This window comes from Triticum urartu, chromosome 2A (assembly GCF_056163025.1).
Source record: "Triticum urartu cultivar PI428250 chromosome 2A, HENAU_Tu73, whole genome shotgun sequence".
Classification (NCBI taxonomy): Eukaryota; Viridiplantae; Streptophyta; class Magnoliopsida; order Poales; family Poaceae; genus Triticum; species Triticum urartu.
In genome coordinates, this window is record NC_141874.1 from 685,965,169 (window position 1) to 685,989,809 (window position 24,641).

The 24,641-nt window shown below is 45.4% G+C and overlaps 1 protein-coding gene across 1 annotated transcript; it reads right to left on the reverse strand.

Annotated features, from left to right (window-relative positions):
- Positions 1-256: 256 nt before the first annotated feature.
- On the reverse strand, positions 257-9,245 carry LOC147986728 (uncharacterized). The gene is made up of 5 exons (XM_087542127.1): positions 9,186-9,245; positions 2,891-3,019; positions 2,701-2,811; positions 2,131-2,619; positions 257-358 (listed from the first exon to the last, which is right to left on the reverse strand). Exons 1-5 carry the CDS (start codon positions 9,243-9,245, stop codon positions 257-259), a joined length of 891 nt encoding a protein of 296 aa, XP_087398253.1.
- Between the last annotated feature and the right edge of the window lie 15,396 nt (positions 9,246-24,641).

The window sequence follows — 24,641 nt, forward strand, 5'->3', positions numbered from 1 at the left end:
TCTGTCAACTATAAAGACGTTCAAGATAATATGCTGGCTTAGTCTCTCATAGGTGCCCATAGAGATGGGATGTGCGTGCGTGCGTGAGTGTGCGTTCATGGGATGAGTGTATGAGCCTTTGAAACAAGGTACACATTTTCTTTTAACGAGGCCATATATATGCCCCTACGGAAAATGGACTATTTGCAGACGATTTGATATATATCTTGCCTCCAATTCCTAGTTCTCTGACCACAGTATTTTCCTCTACATCCTCTCACGCGGTCTCTTTTGGGACGAGGGTCAGAACCAACCCACGGTGGCAGCTCGGCATCAGAACAAGGCTGTCATAGTCGCAATTGGGGTATTTCCGTTTATAGTTACAGGTTTGCTATTTCACATCTAGATGTGAAATAGTTATCTCATATCTAATTTTCTAACCACACAATTACATCAAGATTCGTATTCTTTTGTCCTTTTTTTTGTTTCTTTAGCATTTTTTTTCTTTTGGTGTTGTTTGCACACGCGTTGCTCACGTGAGGAGACCCCGTAGTGGCATGTAGGCCGTTTTTTGTTTTTTCCTTGCCTTGTGGTCGTGGATTGCCTCGGCGTGGGCTGCAGCCACGAGTAATTTTTTATTTCCTTTTTTGTTTCTTTTTCTCTTTCCCTTTTTCTGTTTTAATTTTTTATTTATTTTGTTTCAAATTTGTAAACATTTAAATTCTGTAATTTTGTTATTTTTTTTTCACTTCAATTTTTTCTTTTCTATTTTTTTAAAATTCATGAATTTTTTCATTGTTGTTAGTTGACTGTCCATCACCAAACAGAGGTGTTGTCAATTTTTTTGTCTCGGTTGCAAGACCACACTTGACTCGCTACTGTGGTTCGAGATTTTTTTTTATCCTTGTTGCAATACCATCCTTGACTTGCAACTAGCCTTTAACATTTTTTGTCTCAGTTGCAAGTTCACCCTCGATTCGCAACTGAGGCGCGGCCTTTTTTTGTTCTAGTTGCTAGTCCACCATCGACTCGCAACTAGAGCCCGGTCTTTTTTTTAGTTGATAGTCCAACTTCAACTCACTAGGGTTAACTTTTTTGTCCTAGTTGCAAGTCTATCATCGACCCGTAACTGGTCCCAACCTTTTTTGTACCAGTTGCAAGTCCACCCTTGACTCGCAACTGGGGCCTGACCTTTTTTGTGTCAGTTGGAACTCCACTCTCTGACTCGCAACGGGGTCCAACACTTATTTTGTCCTAGTTGAAGTTCACCCTTGACTCGCAACCGGGCTCCGACCTTTTTTTGTCCCAATTGCAAGTCCACCCTCAACTTGCAACTAGGCCCATAGTTTGTTGTTGTCTCAGTTGCAAATCCGCCCTTATCTCGCAATTTAGAATTCTTTTGTTTTCCATATCAGTTGCAAGTTCACCCTCAACTTGCAACTCGTATCATTGTTTTATATAATTCTCTTAGTTGCAAGTCCACCCTCGACTCGCAACTAGGGCGCGACATTTTTTTTTGTTCCAGTTACAAGTCCACCTTTGACTCGCAACTGGGCTCTGACCTTTTTTTTATCCCAGTTACAAGTCCACCGTCAACTCGCAACTGGGCTCTGACCTTTTCTTTTTGTCCCAGTTGCAAGTCCACTGTCAACTCGCAACTAGGCCCATAGTTTGTTGTTCCCAGTTATAATTCTACCCTCGACTCGTAATTAGGCACGTAATTTGTTTTATCCCAATTGTAATTAGGCACGTAATTTGTGTTCAAAAAATATTCAACAATTCAAAATTGTTCATAATTTGCAAAAAGGGTTTCAATTAATTTAAAAAATGTCTTCTAATCTAAACCCTGTACTGTGTTCTTAAACATTTCCCGTTTCATTAAATTGGCAGCATGTAATGGTTGGAGTGGTAGAAGAAGTTGTTCCCAAGATTGAGGTCTTCAGTTCCAATCGGCCAGATTCCTGTGTTAGGTAGCGTGTCACTTGTAATTCTTTTTAGCGCTCCAATCGGCCAGCCCGATGAAAGAAAGAAAAAACAAATAAGAGAACAAAGCGGTGGGCTGGACCAGAACTTAGATGTGAGATATTGATAATATCTCACATCTAGATGTAATATAAACAAACCCTTATAGTTATATTTATACCCATACATCTTAACCCCAACTTCCTGATCCCCGATCGTGACGATGCTGCCCTGTTTGTAATCGTTCAGCTTGCATACAAACCGATCCGATCTCCTCTGCAGTGATTTATGTGAAGCTCTGTAGGCGCCGCCGAACTCCCCCACCTTTTCGTTCCACAAAGCATCGTAAGTCCAACGGCCGGAAGGCGATGCGTCAGCCCAGCCGTCGGGGAGAGGGAACGGCAGGTCCGTGTCGTCGTTCCAGCACATGTCGCCACCGAACACGACGTTCTCCGCACTGCTCAGCGCCGTGACGGCGTGCTCAGCCTGCGTGTAGCGCTCCATGCAGTGCATCGGTTCCGGCGGGCAGGGGCACTCGAGCTGCGTCGTGGCTATGCGGATCGGCTTCATCGTCGTCGACCCCGGGCACAGGTTGATGTCGGCCTCCAGGTAGCTTTTTCCTGTCGCCGTAGTGGTGAACTTCCAGCACGCGTAGTTCTCCAGACGAAACTTGCTCAGCTGTGAGAAGTACAATACAGATATAATTTTTGCATTAGACATTAGCATGTGATTTTTCCAGAGGAATCATCGCCGCCGTACCATCATGCAGAAGTTCTTCTCTTTCTGTTGTTCCTGGGAGATGGGTGAAGAATGGTACTCTTTCCACCACGAGAAGCTCTGGAAAATCTTGAGAATGTATGGCGTCATTTCCTGGACAAGTCCAACAACGGTTAGATAAGTGAAGAATTTAAGCGGGTGAACCAACAAACGTTACTGGTCTTGCTGTTACCTGGAAGAAAATTACATCCGGTGAATGCTGATAGACGAGACGGCTGATGGCCTGCATCCTTTTATACACGACGACATCCTCGCGGGACCAGACGTTGTAACTCATGAACTTGATCTCCTTCTTGGGATCCTTCAAATGAATTTCAAATAACACAAAGTGAGGTGCAACAGCTCAAAGCTCCTCTGAAGGCCTATATAGCTAATAATAATCGGAGGCAGCAGAGGACACAAATAAGCAAATTTCACAAACCTTATTTTGAATTGGATCAACAACTCAAGATATCGACAAACGAAACTTGTCATACAAAACTAGTGCTTATAAATGTGGTGAATGATGGATCGTGTTACCATTTCTCCCAGTCGGATGGTTTGGAGGCGATGCACCTGAATCTTTGCCTTTGAATGATGATCCTAGCTTGATATAAACCGACCATTAGACCAAAGATCGTATATATAGAGGAGTACTAGTTGGGGAAACAAGTACAACCAGTCCGGTTTTAAATACGTACTTCCTCCTTCCATCTATATAGGGCCTAATGCGTTTTTTAAGGCTAACTTCGAACAAATATTAGAGCAATAATATATGACATACAACTTACACAAAGCACATCGTTAAATTCATGTGTGAAAGAAGCTTTTAATGATATAATTTTCACATTGTGCATGTTATGTACTATTAATCTTGTCAATAGTCAAATGCGGTGTTAAAAAACGTATTAGGCCCTGTATAGATGGAAGGAGGGAGTACGTGAAAACGAAGAGGCACCTCGTAGTACTGATTACTGGACTTCTCGTTATCGAAACGAAGGGTCCTGCGGAATGTAAGTGGTCATATCTGAAGAGTCTGAGCATGGACGTGCGCGGCTGCATGTAATTATGCATATACGGAATCCTAAGAGCTAGCCGAGTAGTAACAGTTCAAAGCTAACTATAACGAGAGATGATATATTCATACTGTGTATGGATCCACCTTCCATCGTTGAATTAAAATTTGTGCTAGGTTTGCTGCTTTTTGTCAAAGTTTGCCATGCTTCAGAGTCATACAGTACATCGGAGTAGGGTCTTCTCTTACTTTGTTGTGTAGCAGCAAATCCACTTTGAAACAAGTGCATTTTTTGTATGCATTTGTTGGACATAAAACTATTGAAAGGCCTACAAAAAAATGTATAGCATAAATTGAAAGGTTATACTCCCTCCGTCCCGTAATATAAGAGCGTTTTTTACACTAGTGTAGCGTCAAAAACGCTCTTATATTATGGGACGGAGAAAGTAATATTATACAAGTTTGGATCCAGTGCGGTCAAAATCATGGTTAATTGGGTTGTATAGGAATAAGACTTGGAGAAATATCAATAAAACAGGTATTGATTTTTTTAAAATATCTGGTCTGTAAAAGATCAATACATTGTAGCAAAACAGATAAAATCTGATGGAACATTCGCAAAAAAAAGGTGGGAGGGGGGATAAAATCCGATGGAAGCAACATGAACATATATATGGCATGTAGCAAAAATACATTGTTCAATTTTTTGTGAGTGATTATGTTGAATTTATCACGTCCAATGCATTCGACATAGATTATTTAAATGGCTTTTTGCGAATGCAGTAGTTTGATTGTGTTATGGATATCAAATATGTTTCCAGATGGGCTATGGTTTATATTACTTAGGAATAATCGTTTGCATTACAATTGCCAAAGAGTGAGTATGACACGGCATAACTTATTACGAGCCATGCTAGGGAGGATGAGATTTAACTAACTCTTATTTGATTTTATAAACATGTATTTAGAAAACCAAAAACATCGATGTTGGACAAAAGATCATCTTGTACAAAACATGTAATTTCGCCTCCATTGACTGAGAGTTAACTAATTATCGGTAGGTTTTACAAATATTTTCGTGCATATCAAAAAAAATGTTTGCTCTGGTGTAACGCCCTCGATGCGACTATAGCTCCCACGTGTCGAGGCACGACTTAGAGGCATAATCGCATTGAAGGCATATGTCGCAAGTTAGGCAATCTTCACAACATCCCATTTAATATAAATAACAATAAAGGGGAGATAACATAGTTGGCTTACACTCGCCACGTCAATCAAGTACATAAATAACATTACATCATCCAAACACTCATGGCCCAACTACGGCGCCAAAATAAAATAGAACCCAACAAGCGACCCGGTCCCAATCACCCCCAACTGGGCACCACTACTGATCATCGGGAAAGGAAACATAGTAATGTTGAGAGTCTTCGTCGAACTCCCACTTAAGCTCAAGTGCGTCTCCTGGAGCGGAATCATCAGGCCCTGCATCTGGTGTAATAGTAAACTGTGAGCCACAGGGACTCAGCAATCTCGCACCCTCGCGATCAAGACTATTTAAGCTTATAGGTAAGACAAGGTAAATATGTGGAGCTGCAGCAGGCGTCTAGCAGATATGGTGGCTAACTTATTTGCAAAAGAGAGCGAGAAGAGGAGGCAAAGCGCGAGCGAGAAACTAGAGAGCAACCTGCGCAAACATTACTCCAACACCGTGTCCATTTCCCGGACTCCGCCGAGAAGAGGCCATCACGGTAACACACTCAGTTGATTCATTTTAATTAATTAAGGTTCAAGTTATCTACAACCGGACATTAACAAATTCCCATCTGCCCATAACCGCGGGCACGGCTTTCGAAAGTTCAAAATCCCTACAGGGGAGTCCCAACTTAGCCCACGACAAGCTCTCACGGTCAACGAAGGAATAGACCTCCTCCCAAGACGTTCCGATCAGACTCGGTATCTCGGTTCTTAGAGACACTTCGACAGGTTAAAACAAGACCAGTAACACCGCCCGAATGTGTCGACAAATCCTGATAGGAGCTGCACATATCTCGTTCTCAGGGCACACTCAGATAGGTCAAGCTACGAGTAAAACCAACCCTCAAGTTTCCCCGAGGTGGCCCTGCAGGCTGCCCGGTTCGGACCAACACTCAGAGGGAGCACTGGCCCGGGGGGGTTTAAAATAAGATGACCCTCGGGCTCCGGAAACCCAAGGGAAAAAGAGGCTAGGTGGCGAATGGTAAAACTAAGGTTGGGCATTGCTGGAAAAGCTTTAATCAAGGCGAACTATCAAGGGGTTCCCATTATAACCCAACCGCGTAAGGAACGCAAAATCCGGGAACATAACACCGATATGACGGAAACTAGGGCGGCAAGAGTGGAACAAAACACTAGGCGAGAGGCCGAGCCTTCCACCCTTTACCAAGTATATAGATGCATTAAGATAATAAGATAATATAATGATATCCCAACAAGTAAATAAATGTTCCAACAAGGAACGGCCTCCAATCTTCACCTGCAACTAGCAACGCTATAAGAGGGGCTGAGCAAAGCGGTAGCATAGCCAATCAACGGTTTGCTAGGACATGGTGGGTTAGAGATTTGACATGGCAATTTGGGAGGCTTGAAAGCAAGTGGTAGGCATCATAGCATTGGCATAGCAAAAGAGCGAGCAAACTAGCATAGCAAAGATAGAAGTGATTTCGAGGGTATGATCATCTTGCCTGCACAGTTGTCAGAGTTGATTGGATCCTCGAAAGCAAACTCAACGGGCTCCTCGTTAGCGAACTCATCTCCCGGCTCTACCCAAACAAGATAAACAGCAACAAGGATACAATCAACCACGTGCAAACTCAAACAACGCAATGCAAAGATGGTAATGCTATGCGGGATGCGATGCGGGATGCAAAATGCAAGATATGACAGGAAATGCATGAACCTGGCCTCAACTTGGAATTCCAAGTGTGCCACTGAAAAGATGAGATGAAATCGCTTGAAAACGATATAAAGAACACCGGAATCGGAGTTACGGTTTGGAAATGGCAAGCGATTCAAAAATGACACCAGTCTGCGATTTATAGCAAGTAGCCATCTAAATGCAATGAGATGAACATGCTACAGCACCAAACATGACAACCAAATACATGCCAGGGATGCATACAAGATGCTTAACAAAAGTCTAGCACTGAGCTACGGCCAATTCATCCATTAACAGGTTCAAACAAGCATGGCAAAAATGCATATGACAAACAGATCTCAGACTTAGTGAAATTAACACTTGTCTGGAATTTCAGACCAGGTAGCCCTCTTCGGAGCCACAAAACTACATGCTACAGGACCTGAACATGGCAAGGTAAAGCATGGCATGGAGCTACTCAAAGAGCTTAACAAAAGTCCCTTAGTGACCTTGAGCCAAAAGGGATCAGAAAATACAATTGCAAGCATGTGAACGTAGCAAAAACATAATCACTTTTCAGACTTAGTGAAAAACTGACACATGCTAAAATATAACTCAAGTAGGCATGTTTACGAGCTCGATGCACTCACTACGGTGCAAGTCATGGCAAGACAAGCATACACCCATCAAGAAGGCACAAAATGCAAGCTAGACATGGCAAGAACAATAGCATAGCATGCATGAATCAACTACAACATCAACGGCAAAATTGCAAACAAGTTGACAATCTGCCCAGATTCACAAAGTAGCAAAAGTAGAGCTCGATTGACTCAAGCTAGGGTGCTCCATAATTGCAAACAAAGACATGGATGGATAGAGCACTACAAGATTAACAAAACATCCTTACTGATCATCCTCAAAAGAGGCACGAATCACTAGGGAACAACGTGAACATATGGCATCATGAGATAAACAGATCAAGGACTTAGTGGAATTGCTAAGTCCCTGAAAACAGAATTAGCAAGTGCACCACTTTACAAGCTTGCACTAGTCACCACACACATCACAAAAATACATGGGTTGTACCTCTGGAAAGATGACAAAACCCCTAACAAAACATATGTAGAGCATCAGGGCATAACATGCACACATTAATCATGGCAAAAATGACAAAAACCTAAAAGGAGTAGCAGATTTGATAATTAACTCAAGTAGCCCTCTTCTAACAGCATTTCGGGCATCAAGATGAGCTCAAATGAAAATGATGCAATGGAATGAAATGATGTACTCTCTGAGATGAACATTTTGATATGCTATATGCATGAATCGGAACTAAGGATGCAAAGTTACGGAGTTACGAACAAGAGCACCTGAACTGAAAATATCTAGGACTTAGACGAATTTGACCTTGGGTTTTTTGGATCTAGATCTCGCGCACGGAAATCGAGGAACTCCGGCGAGGAACTGTAGCTGCCGGAGAGGAGGAGGTTGCCGGCGACGAGGGGGAGGCCGGACGGCGGCGGCCGGCGGGCACGGACGCCGAGGTTAGCCGCGGGCGGCGCCTCGTGCGGCCGACGGCGAGGGGCGGTGCCGCGGCGCGGAGGAGCGGCGAGGCGCTGGTGCGGCGGAGCGGCGACCGGGACGGCGAGTGGCGGCGGCGGGCCGGCGGCGCTGCGGCAGCGGCGGAGGAGAGGGCGGCGCGGGCGAGCCGGTGGAGGCGGGTGCGGCGTGGGCCTCGGGGCCGGCCACGGGCCTCCCAGGCCGCGGCGGCGGGGTTGAACGGCGGCGCCACGTGGCGGCGCGTGACTGGGCGGTGGTGGCGGCGCGGACGCGTCCGGTCCGTCCGGACGTGTCCGGCGGCGGCGGAGGAGAAATTTAGGGTTCTGGGGGGAGAAGGAGATCCGAAAATCGGGGGGTGTTTAAATAGGCGTAGAGGGAGCTAGGAGATTCCAAATGAGGTGCGGTTTTCGGCCACGCGATCGTGATCGAACGCTCTAGATGATGGAGCAGAGTTAGGTGGGTTTTGGGCCAAATTGGAGGGGTGTTGGGTTGCAACACACACGAGGCCTTTTCGGCCCCTCGGTTAACCGTTGGAGTATCAAACGAAGTCCAAATGATACGAAACTTGAAAGGCGGTTTACCGGTAATAAACCAAGGCCGCTTGGCAAGTCTCGGTCCAATCCGAAAATGTTTAATCCCCACAAACGAAAGAAATCTAGAAATGACCACCGGAGGAGAACGAAACGCCGGAATGCAAAACGGACAACGGGGAAGATGCTCGAACGCATGAGAGGAACACGTATGAAAATGCAATGCACATGATGACATGATAAGAGATGCATGACAACAACAACAACACACGGAGACAAAGACCCGAACCCGAGGAAATAAATTAACTTAACGTCGGAAACGGCAAGAGTTGGAGTACAAATTGGGAAAGTAACATCCGGGGTGTTACATCTGGTCTAACAGTTTGTTCATTTAGTGAAAAAATTATAGTGTTTGTTTTTAGAGTTAAGATAATACTCCCTCCGATCCAAATTAATTGGCACGGCCTTTACAATGTACAAAACTTACATGGACATCAACATTAGATTGCAGAACCCCGACGTTGACTGAGAACTCAAATCTTCTCATGACAGGGATAAATGGCTAAAGCATCATGAATGCAGTGGTCGAATATCAGTACCCGCTATTTTAAACCTTGCATTGGGCTAGCTTGGTCCCCCCTCGCCCAATTGTATTTGTCACGGCGATGGAGAATTGGCAAAATTTAGAAGACTATCATCTCTTCCAGGAACCCTTTTCACTTCCAAGTTTAGAAAACTCGAGCTGCTCACATAGGATATCATGTATGAATTCTAAACTCACATTTGGTGAGACTACTTAACGCATATTCAGCTTACCACTTCCTTCTTCCGTTCTCATCATCATCTTTTATGTACACACCACAACCTTGTGACCCTTCCTTAACGGTTTTGTCTTCTTTACTTCTAGTGGTTTGGCGTTGTGAAAATGCATCTGCTCAGTGTCACACCTTCTTTCTTCGATACCCATAGTCACTCCTACCTAGCCAGGACGCCTCGATGGCTCGATCATGCCCTAGTGGAGACTGTGTTTCCAAATATAGGTCTTGGAAAATGGATGCAAAATGGTGGTTGAAAATTGGGTAGACATTGTGTTGGAAGGTGGAGTTTTTTTAAAAAAAAAAATCTAGAATATTACTTGAAAGTTTGACTTAAGATAAAAGAAAAAGAACTGGGTTGAAAAAAAATATGGGAACAGCTGGAGCGCCTATTCAGCGCTTAAGGCGCACCTGAATGGCGCTGGCCCTCACGCGGAACTCTCGCGGCCATGGACCATAGAGCAGTTTGCATGCTGGCTACTGCTCGCTCACGTCCTTTTTTTTATCTCTCACTCACTTCGTTTTTTTTCTGGCTCGCCTGCTGGTTCATGGAAAAAACCCTACGGTTTTCTTATAGATTTGAAAAAATACACTAATTTTAAAGAATTTACAAGGCTTTAGAAAGTACATGAATATAAAAGTATTTCATAATTGATTTTCTTTACTGGATTTGAAAAGTGTACAAATTTTTTATAGTACATGAAACTGAAAATATGGCGAGCACAAAAATATTCCTGACTTAAAAAATGTTCAAGAATTTGAAAATTATTCGTGGGCATAAAAAAATTATTCTCGAACTACAAAAATCTTCAGAATTTTTTAAAAAATGTTAATGAATTCACAATTGTTTGCAATATTAGAAACTATTCTCAAATTGAAAAATTTCATGAACATAAAAACCTTCACTTTTTAAAAAATATTTTATTTCAAAATTTTAAGCTCTCAAAAAATGAAAATGAAAACTGCGAGAAACCAAATGAAAGAGAAAAATCCGTAGGACAGAGGTCGTTGGCCAACGCCAAATAGCGAATTCCGGAGTAGCGTTCTCTACTTGGGTTAGCTATGTCACCGACCCGGCGATCTTTTCTTCGTCCTTGTATGACGACGTAATGAGAGCTCCTCTTCGGCGCCTTGTGCACAGTTGGTATTGCTGACGCTCGGACGTGAAGCGTAGCGGCCCGGCCTAGCAAACGCGAAGTTGGTTGCTCATTCCGCTCCCTCGCTCATATTGTCTAAAAAAACTTGCTCTCTCGTTCCAGATGCTCACTCCGGAAATCTTGCTAGTTGACTCATTGGCGGTTGAGTGCTGATGTTTGGAAAAAGTTATAAATTTACAAAAACGTAAATTTGATAAAAGTTCGAAAATGGAAAAAAGACAAAAGTTCATGAATTTGAAACATTCATAAAAAATGAAAAAATAACATGAACTCGAAAAAGAAGATCACACATCCGGAAAAAAATCATGGTTTCAAAACAAGTTCAGAAAATAAAAAAAATCACGAGTTCAAAAAAATGTTCGCGGGTTAAAAAAACGTTCATAAATTTGAAAAAGTTCATAGGGCCAAAAAAAGTTCGCGGATTTGAAAAAAGTTCGTGAACTCGAAAAATTCCACGAGTTCAGAAAAAGTTCGCAGATTTAAAAAATGATGAATTTGAAAAATGTCCTGGGTTAAAAATTAGAAAAGGGAAGAATTCTCGCAATTTTCAAAAAAATCACAAGTTCAAAGAAATGTTCAAGAACCAAAAAAAGTTGTGACTTGAAAAAAGTTTGCGGCTTCAAAAGAATGTTGGAGAATTTGGAAAAGGTCATGAATTTGAAAAAAGTTTGCGAATTTAAAATATAGTTCATGTATTCAAAAAAAGTTTGTGAATTTAAGAAATTTCACGAATTTGAAAACTGTTTGTGAATTAAGAAAAAAGATGGCAAAAATGGAGAAGTGAAAAAGGAAGGAAGGAAGGAAAAATGAAAAGAAAGAACAGCCAAACTAAAAAATAGAAAAGAAACCTAGATGGGGAAGCATCTAGAAGCTTCTTAAAAGCAAACAATGAATGTAAAAATCTGGCACGCTTGCGGAACCCTAGCGATGAGTGGGTGCACAGAAAAGCATTAGCCGGCTTAGCCCACGAGTGAGAGGGGTGTGCGCCGGTTTGCAAACCTATAACTGATGTTGAGGGTGTCGAATAGGATTTGGGCTAATATAGCTATGCGAGTTTGCTAAAAAAGGGCCAACGCTAGGCGTAGGCGGATGTAGATTGAAAATGATTAACCGCTTTCAACGTCGTTCGATGCATCAGCTCGTAACCATGTGATTCTCTATATTCTGCTTTTGCTTCTCGATGCTCATGGCCCTCCTCGCCGGTCACTGTCTGTGGAAGCGTCCGGGTGTGTCCACGGGCATTTGATGGGTCAGATTTGTCAAGTCCAGTTATAGATACTCTTACATAGGCAACGTCCTGAGATACGTGGTTTAATCCAACTGTACTTTGCCTTTGCACGCTTGATTTCCCTTTTGTTTGGCCAAACACGTATGCAGTTAATTAAATTGTATTTGATCATTATCAATTCCGTGTTTTAACCTATAGTGTCTACCATCCCATACATATTACTACCTGAGATGTGTTAGCCTCCCCAACTCAGTCAGAATGGCTTAACTAACTCTGTCATGATCTGCATTTCCTCTCTTTTCTATCTGATCAGGTGGCTGATCAAGCTTATCAAGATCGAGGTGAGGCTACTGGCAAACGATGCCATCGTGGAGAAAGCGCATCCCGGTAGCCACTAGCCAGACGCCCATGCTGGTCGGGGACCGAAAGGCTGCCCGCGATATTCCCTCTTCAATTCTGTAGTGTATTTGCTTTACTGTACGATAAGGTAAATGCCTCGCACAAGTAATTTTCTTTCCCATATGCTGCAGATGATACTCCTACTACGTACGTGCTACTGCTGTCTCATTCTTTGTCAGGCGCAGCGCTTTCCGGGCATCAAAGGAAGCGCCGGGTGCCAGGCCGGAAGCATGCCTCCAAAGAAGGCCAAGAACTGGGAGTTGCAGTGGACTCGACTGTGATTGCGTACTAGGATTGTACCACTCCGGTGGTAGTGCTAGCTTTCTTTCTAGCGAATCTGCTGCTCTGCAATCCTGGTTCAGGTTTTGCGTCACCGACAGGTAATGGACGTCGACAGCGCCACTGCGCCAGATGCACGGCATATCCCCCGACGAACTGAAACGTAGCAAGGGCATCTTTAACGGAAATCCACACATTTCCTACCGCATCCGTTGCGGACAGAAAGGACCAGTCCGTAGATACTGATGTGTGAGGGCGCCGTTCAACGCTGGCCCTATATTTTCACAACAACTCGAATCAACAAAGCGAAATTTGATATAAGCATGACATATTTCATTGAAACCAGGATAATTTGTACATAATATCGTCCGATGAACTAAAAATCTTAAAATAAAACACTAAACCAGCATATACTTCGCGGTGACCTCATAGGTCATGCCAGGAGGGCTGGCGGCTCCTCCACCATCATCGGCGCCCGATCCGGCGTCATCGTCGGGCTTCGGGCGACGGAAGGTGGCAACATCGCGGCAGGGCTCCCGGCGGCCGCCTGACGCTCGCGGATGATCCTCTCCGCTTCCTCTCGGGTCGTGCGCGGTGCGGCCGCGGCCACCAAAGACGTGGGCTGGGGGAGAGGGAGCCGATCGTTAGACGAGGCGTTGCTGGCGGCGTCGATCTCGACGAGGGACCATTCCTCTCTGTACCTGGCCATCTTCGACGTCATTACCGAGCGGTCCAGGGCCCAGGCGTACACCAGGTTCGGGTCCGCCGCGATCTGTGGTGGGGGGACGTCCGAGTCCGCGAACTTGAACCGGCACGCGGTGTCGCGGCTGTCCCGCCAGCACTGTTCCCGGTCGGCGTACTCCCGCGTTGTCATGCGCTCCAGGAGGACGAAAAGCTGCCGCTGTCGAGGTAGTGGAGAAGGCAACCACACGCCTTGGGCAGGGGTGGCGGCGCTCCTCCTTGACGGCGCGCTCGGGCGGCGGTAAGCGGCGCTCCTCCTTGACGAAGGGCCGAGGCGGTGGCGAGCGGCGCTCCTCCTTCACGACGCGTCGGGGCGGCCGCGAGAGCCTCTCCTCCTTTACGCGGCGTCTGATTTGGACGTGACGGCGAAGAGTGTGGAGGGGATGCCCGCTCCTACTTCACGAGGAAGAGCTCCCCCGGCGTTGGAGCCGGGCCGTTGATGTGGACGACAGAACGACCGAGTATCAGCTCCATCTGTTCTTCGTACTCCACGTTGGTGGCGGCGTAGACCTGGCCCGACACCGCCGGCGCGGGCGGCGGCTAGTCCTCCTGTTCGCCGGAGGAGATGACAATATCTGCCCGCGTCGAGTGGCCGCCAGCCGATGAGGACGAGGCCTCGGAGTTGGAGGGCAGCATCGCGACGATCCCGTCTTGGAACCACATGCCAGCGCTGACGCCCTGGACTTGCCCATCGCCGGAGATGTGGAGGAAGATTGGCGGGAAGGGGAGAAGGAGGAGGATGCGATGTGGACGCCCCCGGAGCGCGGTGTAAATAGCCGCGGCCAGGCCATGAGAAGGGCCAGTCGTCCGCTTCAATGCGGCGCAGTGTGGCCGGAGTCGGTTCCTCGAGAACCTGCGCTCGCATTGACGCGGCGGCTGCTGCCGAGAGGTCGCTTCAGCCAGCGCCGCCCCTCCCTCACTCTGGTCACATCGCGGCATCAACTGCGGGCGCGTCACGTGCGGTGGACCGGCATGAATGCGGCGTGGTAAGCGGCGCGTGCATCGGAAGAAAAGCGCGGGAGAGGACGACGAGGGGTTTGTGGGTTAGGGCGCACTAGTAGAAAACAGGGCTTTGGTCCTGGCTGGGTCAGCCCATTAGTCCCGGTTCAGTCTAGAACCGGGACCAATGTGGGCATTGGTCCCGGTTCGTGAGCCCAGGGGGCCGGCCGGGCCACGTGGGCCATTGGTCCCGGTTGGTGGAATGAACCGGGACCAATGGGCCTCGCTCCTGGCCCACCACCATTGGTCCCGGTTGGTGGCTTGAACCGGGACCAAAGGCTCCCCTTTAGTCCCGGCTCATGTCACCAACCGGGACCAATGAGGTGCCTATATATACCCCTCGCTCGCGAGCAGAGCACCCCAGTGCTCTGTTTTTCTCTGGCCGAGGGGGAGAGGGCTTTGTGGTGCTCTAGCTCACCTCCTATGCACATGAGGTGTTCGATGGAATGCCCGAGCCACACTACTTAAGCTTTCTCCACTCGAAGCTCGACCTCCAAACTCCATTTTCCTCGAGATTTGTCTAGATTTAGCGGTCCGTCACGCCCCGTCCCTGTCTTCACCGCCGTCGATCACCCGCGCCGATTTCATCACCGACACCACCGTGGTGAGCCTCTTGTTCTTATCTTCTTTTTGAAAGGAAAAATATTCTTACTTGTATGTTTAGATAGATACTTGTATCATTTTCTTACATTTATTATTGCATCTTATATAGTGCGATGGTTTTGGTATCCGCCCCCGTCGGCCCTCGTCCTGTCTATGATTCAGATGTGGTATGTATATTATCTTTATAACTATTGGTTCATTTATTGTTTATGAAAATTATGCCGACCAACGTGACATAGATTTTATTTATCTGGGATGTATGTGAATCGGAAATGCCAACCGACCCTATTGTCGAGAGGTTAAATTTAGTTGAAGAAGAAAACAATTTGTTGAAGGAAAAAATAAAAAAATTGAGGAGGAGAAGATGATATTGGAGTTGCATGTTGCGGATGTCGTCGATGATCACAAGATCAAGATGGATGCAATGCGCTTGAAGATTAGAAAGATTAGAAAATATGCCATTCATACCGAGGCTTGGTATCATTATGCCGTTGGATCAATTGTTACCTTGGTTGCGATTATGATCGCATTTGTTTTCGCATTGAAATGTTTTACATAGTTTTAATGTATGGTTTAATTAATTAGATGCTCTGGAGAGCTATATGTTGTTAGATGAGAACTATGTATGCACTTTGGTTTTAATGTGATGATGAACTTCTATTAATTTGGACACTTAATTATATATAATGCACGCAGATGAACTGGCAATGGATGTACGGTGACAGACACACCCACGAGTACATTAAGGGCGTGCATGAGTTTCTCGATGCGGCTGAGGCAAACAAGCAGAATGGTTTTATGTGTTGTCCATGCACTGAATGTGGGAATACGAGGTCTTACTTTAACCGTAAAATCCTTCACTCCCACCTGCTTTACAAGGGTTTCATGCCACACTATAATGTTTGGACGAGGCACGGAGAAATAGGGGTTATGATGGAAGACGGTGAAGAAGAAGACTACGATGACAACTATGTGCCCCCTGAATACGGTGATGCTGCAACGGGGGGAGCTGGTGAAGATCAAGAGGAACCAGACGATGTGCCCAATGATGCTGCAACGGGTGAAGCTGCTGAAGATCAAGAGGAACCAGACGATGTGCCCGATGATGATGATCTCCGCCGGGCCATTATCGATGCAAGGACGCAATGCATTAGTCAAAAGAAGAAGCTGAAGTTCGATCGCATGTTAGAGGATCACGAAAAAGGGTTATACCCCAATTGCGAAGATGGTAACACAAAGCTCGGTACCGTACTGGAATTGCTGCAGTGGAAGGCAAAGAATGCTGTCGCTGACAAAGGATTTGAGAAGCTACTGAAAATATTGAAGAAGAAGCTTCCAAAGGATAACGAATTGCCCGACAGTACATACGCAGCAAAGAAGGTCGTATGCCCTCTAGGATTGGAGGTGGAGAAGATACATGCATGCCCTAATGACTGCATCCTCTACCGCGGTGCATACAAGGATCTGAACGCATGCCCGGTATGCGGTGCATTGCGGTATAAGATCAGGCCAGATGACCCTGGTGATGTTGATGGCGAGCCCCCCAGGAAGAGGGTTCCTGCGAAGGTGATGTGGTATGCTCCTATAATACCACGGTTGAAACGTCTGTTCAAAAACGAAGAGCATGCCAAGTTGATGCGATGGCACAGTGAGAACCGAAAGAAAGATGGAAAGTTGAGAGCACCCGCTGACGGGTCATAGTGGAGAAAAATCGAGAGAAAGTACTGGGATGAGTTTGCAAAGGATCCAAGGAATGTATGGTTTGCTTTAAGCGCGGATGGCATTAATCCTTTCGGGGAGCAGAGCAGCAATCACAGCACCTGGCCCGTGATTCTATGTATGTATAACCTTCCTCCTTGGATGTGCATGAAGCGGAAGTTCATTATGATGCCAGTTCTCATCCAAGGCCCTAAGCAACCCGGCAACGAAATTGATGTGTACCTAAGGCCATTAGTTGAAGAACTTTTACAGTTGTGGAATGAAAACGGTGTATGTACGTGGGATGAGCACAGACAGGAGGAATTTAACCTAAAGCCGTTGCTGTTCGTGACCATCAACGATTGGCCCGCTCTCAGTAACCTTTCGGGACAGACAAACAAATGATACCACGCATGCACGCACTGTTTAGATGACACTGAAAGTATATACCTGGACAAATGCAGGAAGAATGTGTACCTGGGCCATCGTCGATTTCTTCCGACCAACCATCAATGTCGAAAGAAAGGCAAGCATTTCAAAGGCGAGGCAGATCACCGGAAGAAGCCCGCCATGCGCACCGGTGATCACGTGCTTGCTATGGTCAATGATTTACACTACGTAATCTTTGGAAAGGGTCCCGGTGGACTAGCTGTTTCAAATGACGCTGAGGGACACGCACCCATGTGGAAGAAGAAATCTATATTTTGGGACCTACCCTACTGGAAAGACCTAGAGGTCCGCTCCTCAATCGACGTGATGCACGTGACGAAGAACCTTTGCGTGAACCTGCTAGGCTTCTTGGGCGTGTATGGGAAGACAAAAGATACACCTGAGGCACGGGAGGACCTGCAACGTTTGCACGAAAAAGACGGCATGCCTCTGAAGCAGTATAAAGGTCCTGCCAGCTACGCTCTTACGAAAGAAGAGAAAGAAATCTTCTTTGAATGCCTGATCAGTATGAAGGTCACGACTGGCTTCTCGTCGAATATAAATGGAATAATAAATATGCCAGAGAAAAAGTTTCAGAACCTAAAGTCTCATGACTGCCACGTGATTATGACGCAACTGCTTCCGGTTGCATTGAGGGGGCTTCTACCGGAAAACGTCCGATTAGCCATTGTGAAGCTATGTGCATTCCTCAATGCAATCTCTCAGAAGGTGATCGATCCAGAAATCGTACCAAGGCTAAGGAGTGATGTGGCGCAATGTCTTGTCAGTTTCGAGCTGGTGTTCCCACCATCCTTCTTCAATATCATGACGCACGTCCTAGTTCATCTAGTCGACGAGATTGTCATCCTGGGGCCCGTATTTCTACACAATATGTTCCCCTTTGAGAGGTTCATGGAAGTCCTAAAGAAATATGTCCGTAATCGCGCTAGGCCAGAAGGAAGCATCTCCATGGGCCATCAAACAGAGGATGTTATCGGGTTTTGTGTTGACTTCATTCCTGGCCTTAACAAGATAGGTCTCCCTAAATCGCGGTATGAGGGGAGACTGACTGGAAAAGGCACTCTTGGAAGAGACTCAATAATATGCAGGGACGAATATTCTTGGTCTCAAGCACACTACACAGTTCTACAGAACTCTACCTTGGTGACCCCGTATGTCTCCAAACACCCGGAGCAGTGTGACGATTGGACTACATGTGAACACATCAGGACTTTCAGCAGTTGGTTGGAAATATGTCTCAGAGGTGACAACACTGTTTGTGATGAGTTGTACTTGTTGTCCAGGGGACCATCTTTGACTGTATTGACTTACAAAGGATATGAGATAAATGGGAATACATTTTACATGATCGCCCAAGATCAAAAGAGCACCAACCAAAACAGCGGTGTCCGCTTTGATGCAGCAACCGAGAGCAAAAAGGATACATATTATGGTTACATAGTGGACATATGGGAACTTGACTAGGGACCTGATTTTAAGGTCCCTTTGTTTAAGTGCAAATGGGTCAATCTGTTAGGCGGCGGGGTACAGGTAGACCCACAGTACGGAATGACAACAGTGGATCTGAAAAATCTTGGGTACACCGACGAACCGTTCGTCCTAGCCAATGATGTGGCACAGATTATCTATGTGAAGGACATGTCTACCAAACCGAGAAAAAGAAAAGATAAGGAAGCGAATACATCATACGATGAGCCAAAGCGCCACATAGTTCTTTCAGGAAAAAGGGACATCCTGGGAGTGGACGGCAAGACAGACATGTCTGAAAATTATGAAAAGTTTCATGAAATTCCTCCCTTCAATGTCAAGGCTGACCCAAGCATCCTGATAAACAATGAAGATTATCCATGGTTACGGCACAATAAGCAAATGACACAAGCGAAGAAAAAGTGAAGACTTTCTCCCGCAACTTTGTAACACACAAACATGCTACCATTGTCCGTTTTGTACATGCACATGCTATGTGGGTGAAATTATGATACCATCCCAACTTTCAACTTTTTCAGAGTTCATTTGAAATGCTTTCATGTCTTATGGTTCGTCCCTCGTAATACCATGACCATTAGTCCCTGGCCCATGCCAACTTTCAAACCGGGACTAAAGGGTTGGTCCTCATTGCGGGCCGAGTTTAGTCCCACCTCGCCAACCGAAGGAGGCTCACACCGGTTTATAAGCCCTTCCCTCTCTGCCTTGTTGAGCTCCTCTCAAAGTGAAAATAGATACCCTAATAGAGAAAAGTTTAACCTAAATTCATAGTGAATTTCTCTGAAATTCATAGAAATTTACTAGGAATTTAGGTTGAATTTTCTCTATAAGTGCATCTATTCTCATTTTTTTAGTAAGTTAATCACAAACTTGTGATTCAAACAATTTTCAAAGAATTCAAATTTTAACTATTCAAATTTGAAAACTAATGGCACTAACAGAAAGTTTATAATTTTTCTAAAACTAATGGCACTAACAGAAAGTTTATAATTTTGCTAACCTAAAAGCAAACAGAATTAAAAATTAAAGCAAAAAACAAAAGAAAATAAATAATGCAAAAAACAAATAAAAAAAACAAGAAAAAACTATTTTTATAGTAAAGTTAATCACAAAATAAAATAAATAAAGCAACAAAGAAAACAAAAAAACTAAAAAATTGTTTTCAAATTTGAAAACTAATGGCACTAACAGAAAGTTTATAATTTTTCTAAAACTAATGGCACTAACAGAAAGTTTATAATTTTGCTAACCTAAAAGCAAACAGAATTAAAAATTAAAGCAAAAAACAAAAGAAAATTAATAATGCAAAAAACAAATCAAAAAACAGGGAAAACTATTTTTATAGTAAAGTTAATCACAAAATAAAATAAAAAAAAGCAACAAAGAAAACAAAAAAACTAAAAAATTATTTTCAAATTTGAAAACTAATGGCATTAACAAAATTTTATAATTTTTCTAAAACTAAAAGCATAAAGAATTTAAAAATAAAGCAAAAAACAAAAGAAAATAAATAAAGCAACAAAAAAACAAAAAAAATGCCACCTACTGGGCCACCACGGCCTGAATACGACTAGAAACCCTACCATGGGCCAGGATTCAGGCCCGCAGCAGGCCCAGTAGGCCCACAGGCATTGCAGTGACAGATTAGGCCCGAAAGCCTGCAGTTGAGAGGAGCTCGGGAGGGTGGGCGCAGCAGCGCTTATAAACCACTCCCGAGCCCTCTCAACTAGCGAGGTGGGACTAAACTTTTGGGCGCGGGGCACCACAAGGCCATTGGTCCCGGTTGGTGGGAAGAACCGGGACCAAAAGGGGGCATTGGTTCCGGTTCGTCGCACCAACCGGGACCAATGGACCCCTTTGGTGGCCGCCGCTTCCGCCCTTTGGGCTGCTGAAAAGAGGCCTTTGGTCCCGGTTGGTGGCACCAACCGGGACTAAAGGGGGGCATTGGTCCCGGGTGGAGCCACGAACCGGGACCAATGTTGGGGAACGTAGCAGAAATTCAAAATTTTCCTACGTGTCACCAAGATCTATCTATGGAGAGACTAGCAACGAGGGGAAGGAGAGTGCATCTACATACCCTTGTAGATCGCTAAGCGGAAGCGTTCAAGAGAACGGGGTTTATGGAGTCGTACTCGTTGTGATCCAAATCACCGATGATCCTAGTGCCGAACGGACGGCACCTCCGCGTTCAACACACGTACAACCCGGTGACGTCTCCCATGCCTTGATCCAGCAAGGAGAGAGGGAGAGGTTGAGGAAGACTCCGTCCAGCAGCAGCACAATGGTGTGGTGGTGATGGAGGAGCGTGGCAATCCTGCAGGGCTTCGCCAAGCACCACGGGAGAGGAGGAGAAAGAGAGGGAGGACTGCACCAATAGGCAGAGATCAGATCACGTGTTATGGGCAGCCCCAGGCCTCAATATATATAGGGGAGAGGGAGGAGGGTGCGCCCCCTCTAGGGTTCCCACCCCTAGAGGGGCGGCAGCTCTAAATGGGCCTTGGGGTGGCGGCCAAGGGAGGATTCCCTCCCCCCCAAGGCACCTAGGAGGTGCCTTCCCCTCCTAGGACTCTTCCTTTTAGGGTTTCCCCACTCCAGGCGCATGGGCCCTAGGGGGAAGTGGTGCCCCAGCCCACTTTGGGCTGGATCCCTTCCCACTTCAGCCCATGGGACCCTCCGGGATAGGTGGCCCCACCCGGTGGACCCCCGGGACCCTTCCGGTGGTCCCGGTACAATACCGATGACCCCGAAACTTGTCCCGATGGCCGAAATAGGACTTCCTATATATAAATCTTTACCTCCGGACCATTCCGAAACTCCTCGTGACGTCCGGGATCTCATCCGGGACTCCGAACAACATTCAGTAACCACATACAAACTTCCTTTATAACCCTAGCGTCATCGAACCTTAAGTGTGTAGACCCTACGGGTTCGGGAGACATGCAGACATGACCGAGACGTTCTCCGGTCAATAACCAACAGCGGGATCTGGATACCCATGTTGGCTCCCACATGTTCCACGATGATCTCATCGGATGAACCACGATGTCAAGGACTTAATCAATCCCGTATACAATTCCCTTTGTCTATCGGTATGATACTTGCCCGAGATTCGATCGTCGGTATCCCGATACCTTGTTCAATCTCGTTACCGGCAAGTCTCTTTTCTCGCTCTGTAACACATCATCCCGTGATCAACTCCTTGATCACATTGTGCACATTATGATGATGTCCTACCGAGTGGGCCCAGAGATACCTCTCCGCTTACACGGAGTGACAAATCCCAGTCTCGATTCGCGCCAACCCAACAGACACTTTCGGAGATACCTGTAGTGCACATTTATAGTCACCCAGTTACGTTGTGACGTTTGGTACACCCAAAGCACTCCTACGGTATCCGGGAGTTGCACAATCTCATGGTTCAAGGAAATGATACTTGACATTAGAAAAGCTTTAGCATACGAACTACACGATCTAGTGCTATGCTTAGGATTGGGTCTTGTCCATCACATCATTCTCCTAATGATGTGATCCCATTATCAATGACATCCAATGTCCATGGTCAGGAAACCGTAACCATCTATTGATCAACGAGCTAGTCAACTAGAGGCTTACTAGGGACATGGTGTTGTCTATGTATCCACACGTATCTGAGTTTCCTATCAATACAATTATAGCATGGATAATAAACGATTATCATGAACAAGGAAATATAATAATAATCAATTTATTATTGCCTCTAGGGCATATTTCCAACAACCAATACCTTTCCTATATAACCAAACACTTAGGAAATTTCCCCCACCCGCCATTCTTCTCTCCAAACGCCGCCAGGCTGCTGCGCTGCTCCTCGACGCCGGCTGCCCCGACGTCGACGTCGCCTCCCCTAGCCGCCCGAGGTCGCCGTCGCCGCCCGCTCGCTGTCGCCCGTGCCCTCGCCCGACGCCGTCGCCGATCACCGCCCTGCCCCGATGCGCGTCGCGCGCCCCGGCCCACCCGTCGCCGTCGCCCTGCCCCGCCCGTCGCCGTCGCCCCTGCCCCGCCCGTCGTCGTCGCCCCGCCCCGCCCGTCGCCGTCGCCCCGCCCCGCCCGTCGCCGTCGCCCCGGCCCGCCCGTTGCCGTCGCCCTGCCCGTTGGTCCGGCCGGCGCCCTCCCCTGTTTTTATATATATTATATATGCTTGTGTATATTGCCTCTTTGTGTATATTATGTATATATGTCAGTATATGTATTGTGTATATTGCTTTTTTCAGATTTTTTTCATATATATGTTTGTATTTTGTATTTTTCTTTTTTATAAAAATGTATATATGTTTTTATGTTCTCTGTGTATATATGTTCATATATGCAGAAGTTAGGTTTAAATATTTAGAAAAGGATTATCTATGTATGTTCTCTAATTTAGTACATTTTAGGTTACTTTCATTTTTAGAAAAGTTTTATATATTTAGGAGAGGAAAAAGGAAAATAAGAAGAGGAAAAAGGAGAAGAAGAGGAGAGGAAGAAAAGGAAGAGGAGAAGAAGAAAGGAATAGAGGAGAAGAAGAAAAAATAGAAAAAAAATTCTTCTTTTTTCTTCTTCTCCTCTATTCCTTTCTTCTTCTCCTCTTTTTTTCTTCTTTTTTTTCCTCGATCTTCTCCTCTATTCCTTTCTTCTTCTCCTCTTTTTATTTCTTCTTCGTTTTCTTCAACACGAGGGGGGGGGGGCGATATAACCCCCTCCCGATAGGAAAGTTTTATATAGAAACTTACAATTTTAGAAAAGTTTTATATATGCAAAAGTTACAATTTTAGAAAAAGAAGGATAGGAAAGAAGAAAATAAGAAGAGGAAAGAAAGAAGAAGAGGAGAGGAAAACAAGAGGAGAAATAAATAATTAAGAAGAAGAAAAAAGAAGAAAAAGAAGAGGAGAAGAAGAAAGCAATAGTGGAGAGGAAGAGAAAATAGAATATTCTATTTTCTCTTCTTCTCCACTATTCCTTTCTTCTTCTCCTCTTTTTTTTTCTTCTTTTTTTCTTCGATCTTCTCCTCTAGCTATTCCTTTCTTCTTCTTCTTCTTCTTCTTCTTCTTCTTCTTCTTCTTCTTCTTAATTTTTATCGGGAATGAGGGTGTCGAGGATCGCCGAGGGGTCGAGGGTCGGGAACTAGGGTAGAGGGTCGAGGGTCGTTAAGGGGTCAAGGGTCGAGGGTTTCAGGGTCGAGGGTTCGAGGGTTCTATAGGGTCTAGGGATCGAGGGTCGAGGGTTCCAGGGTCGTCTAGGGGTCGAGGGTTCCAGGGTCGTCGAGGGTTCGAGGGGTCGAGGATCGCCGAGGGGTCGAGAGAGGTTTCCTAGTGTCAAAGTATTGAAGAAATCCATGGCTTCATCATTAGCCGGAAGTAACCAGGGCATGACGAAGTCCTCCAAAGTTATTTTGGAATGGTGTCCCGGATAGGATAGTTTGCCTTTTTGTATGAATTTCAGCAAAGGCCTTCCAAATAACAATATTTGGAAGGTGTTGCTGAACTTTGTACCAAAAAGCGAATTATCTTATCTGGGACTCCGTTCCAAAATAACTTTGGAGAGCTTCGTACCATCATGCACATGTTACTTTCGCCTAATGATGAAGACATGGTTTTGTTGAATCCTTTGACACTAGGCAACCTTCCGACCCCTCGACGATCCTCTCGAACATGAGAGGAAGAACAGGAAAAAAAGAAGAGGAAGAAAAAAAAGGAGAAGAAAGAATAGAGGAGTTCTTCTCCTCTATTCTTTCTTCTCCTCTTTTTTTTTCTTCTTCTTCCTCTTTTTTTATCGGGAACGAGGGTCGTCGAGGGACATATAGATGTAGTGTCGTCGTTGTCAATATATACCCCCTCCCGATAACTTCAACACGTGGGGGGGGGGTCGAGGCCACTAATTAATATATATGATTCCTTACTATGATTAGGTAGCTAGTTCTACGTTTGGCACTAATGTATCCATCTATCATGTTTGAATAATAATTGCCATGTTGTAAATATTTGTAGAAACTATGGACACCGCCCTAGACGAAGCAAAAGAAGCGTTGTTGAGGGACATAATCGCAGAAGGAAGTGATGCCGTCTCGTTGTTTC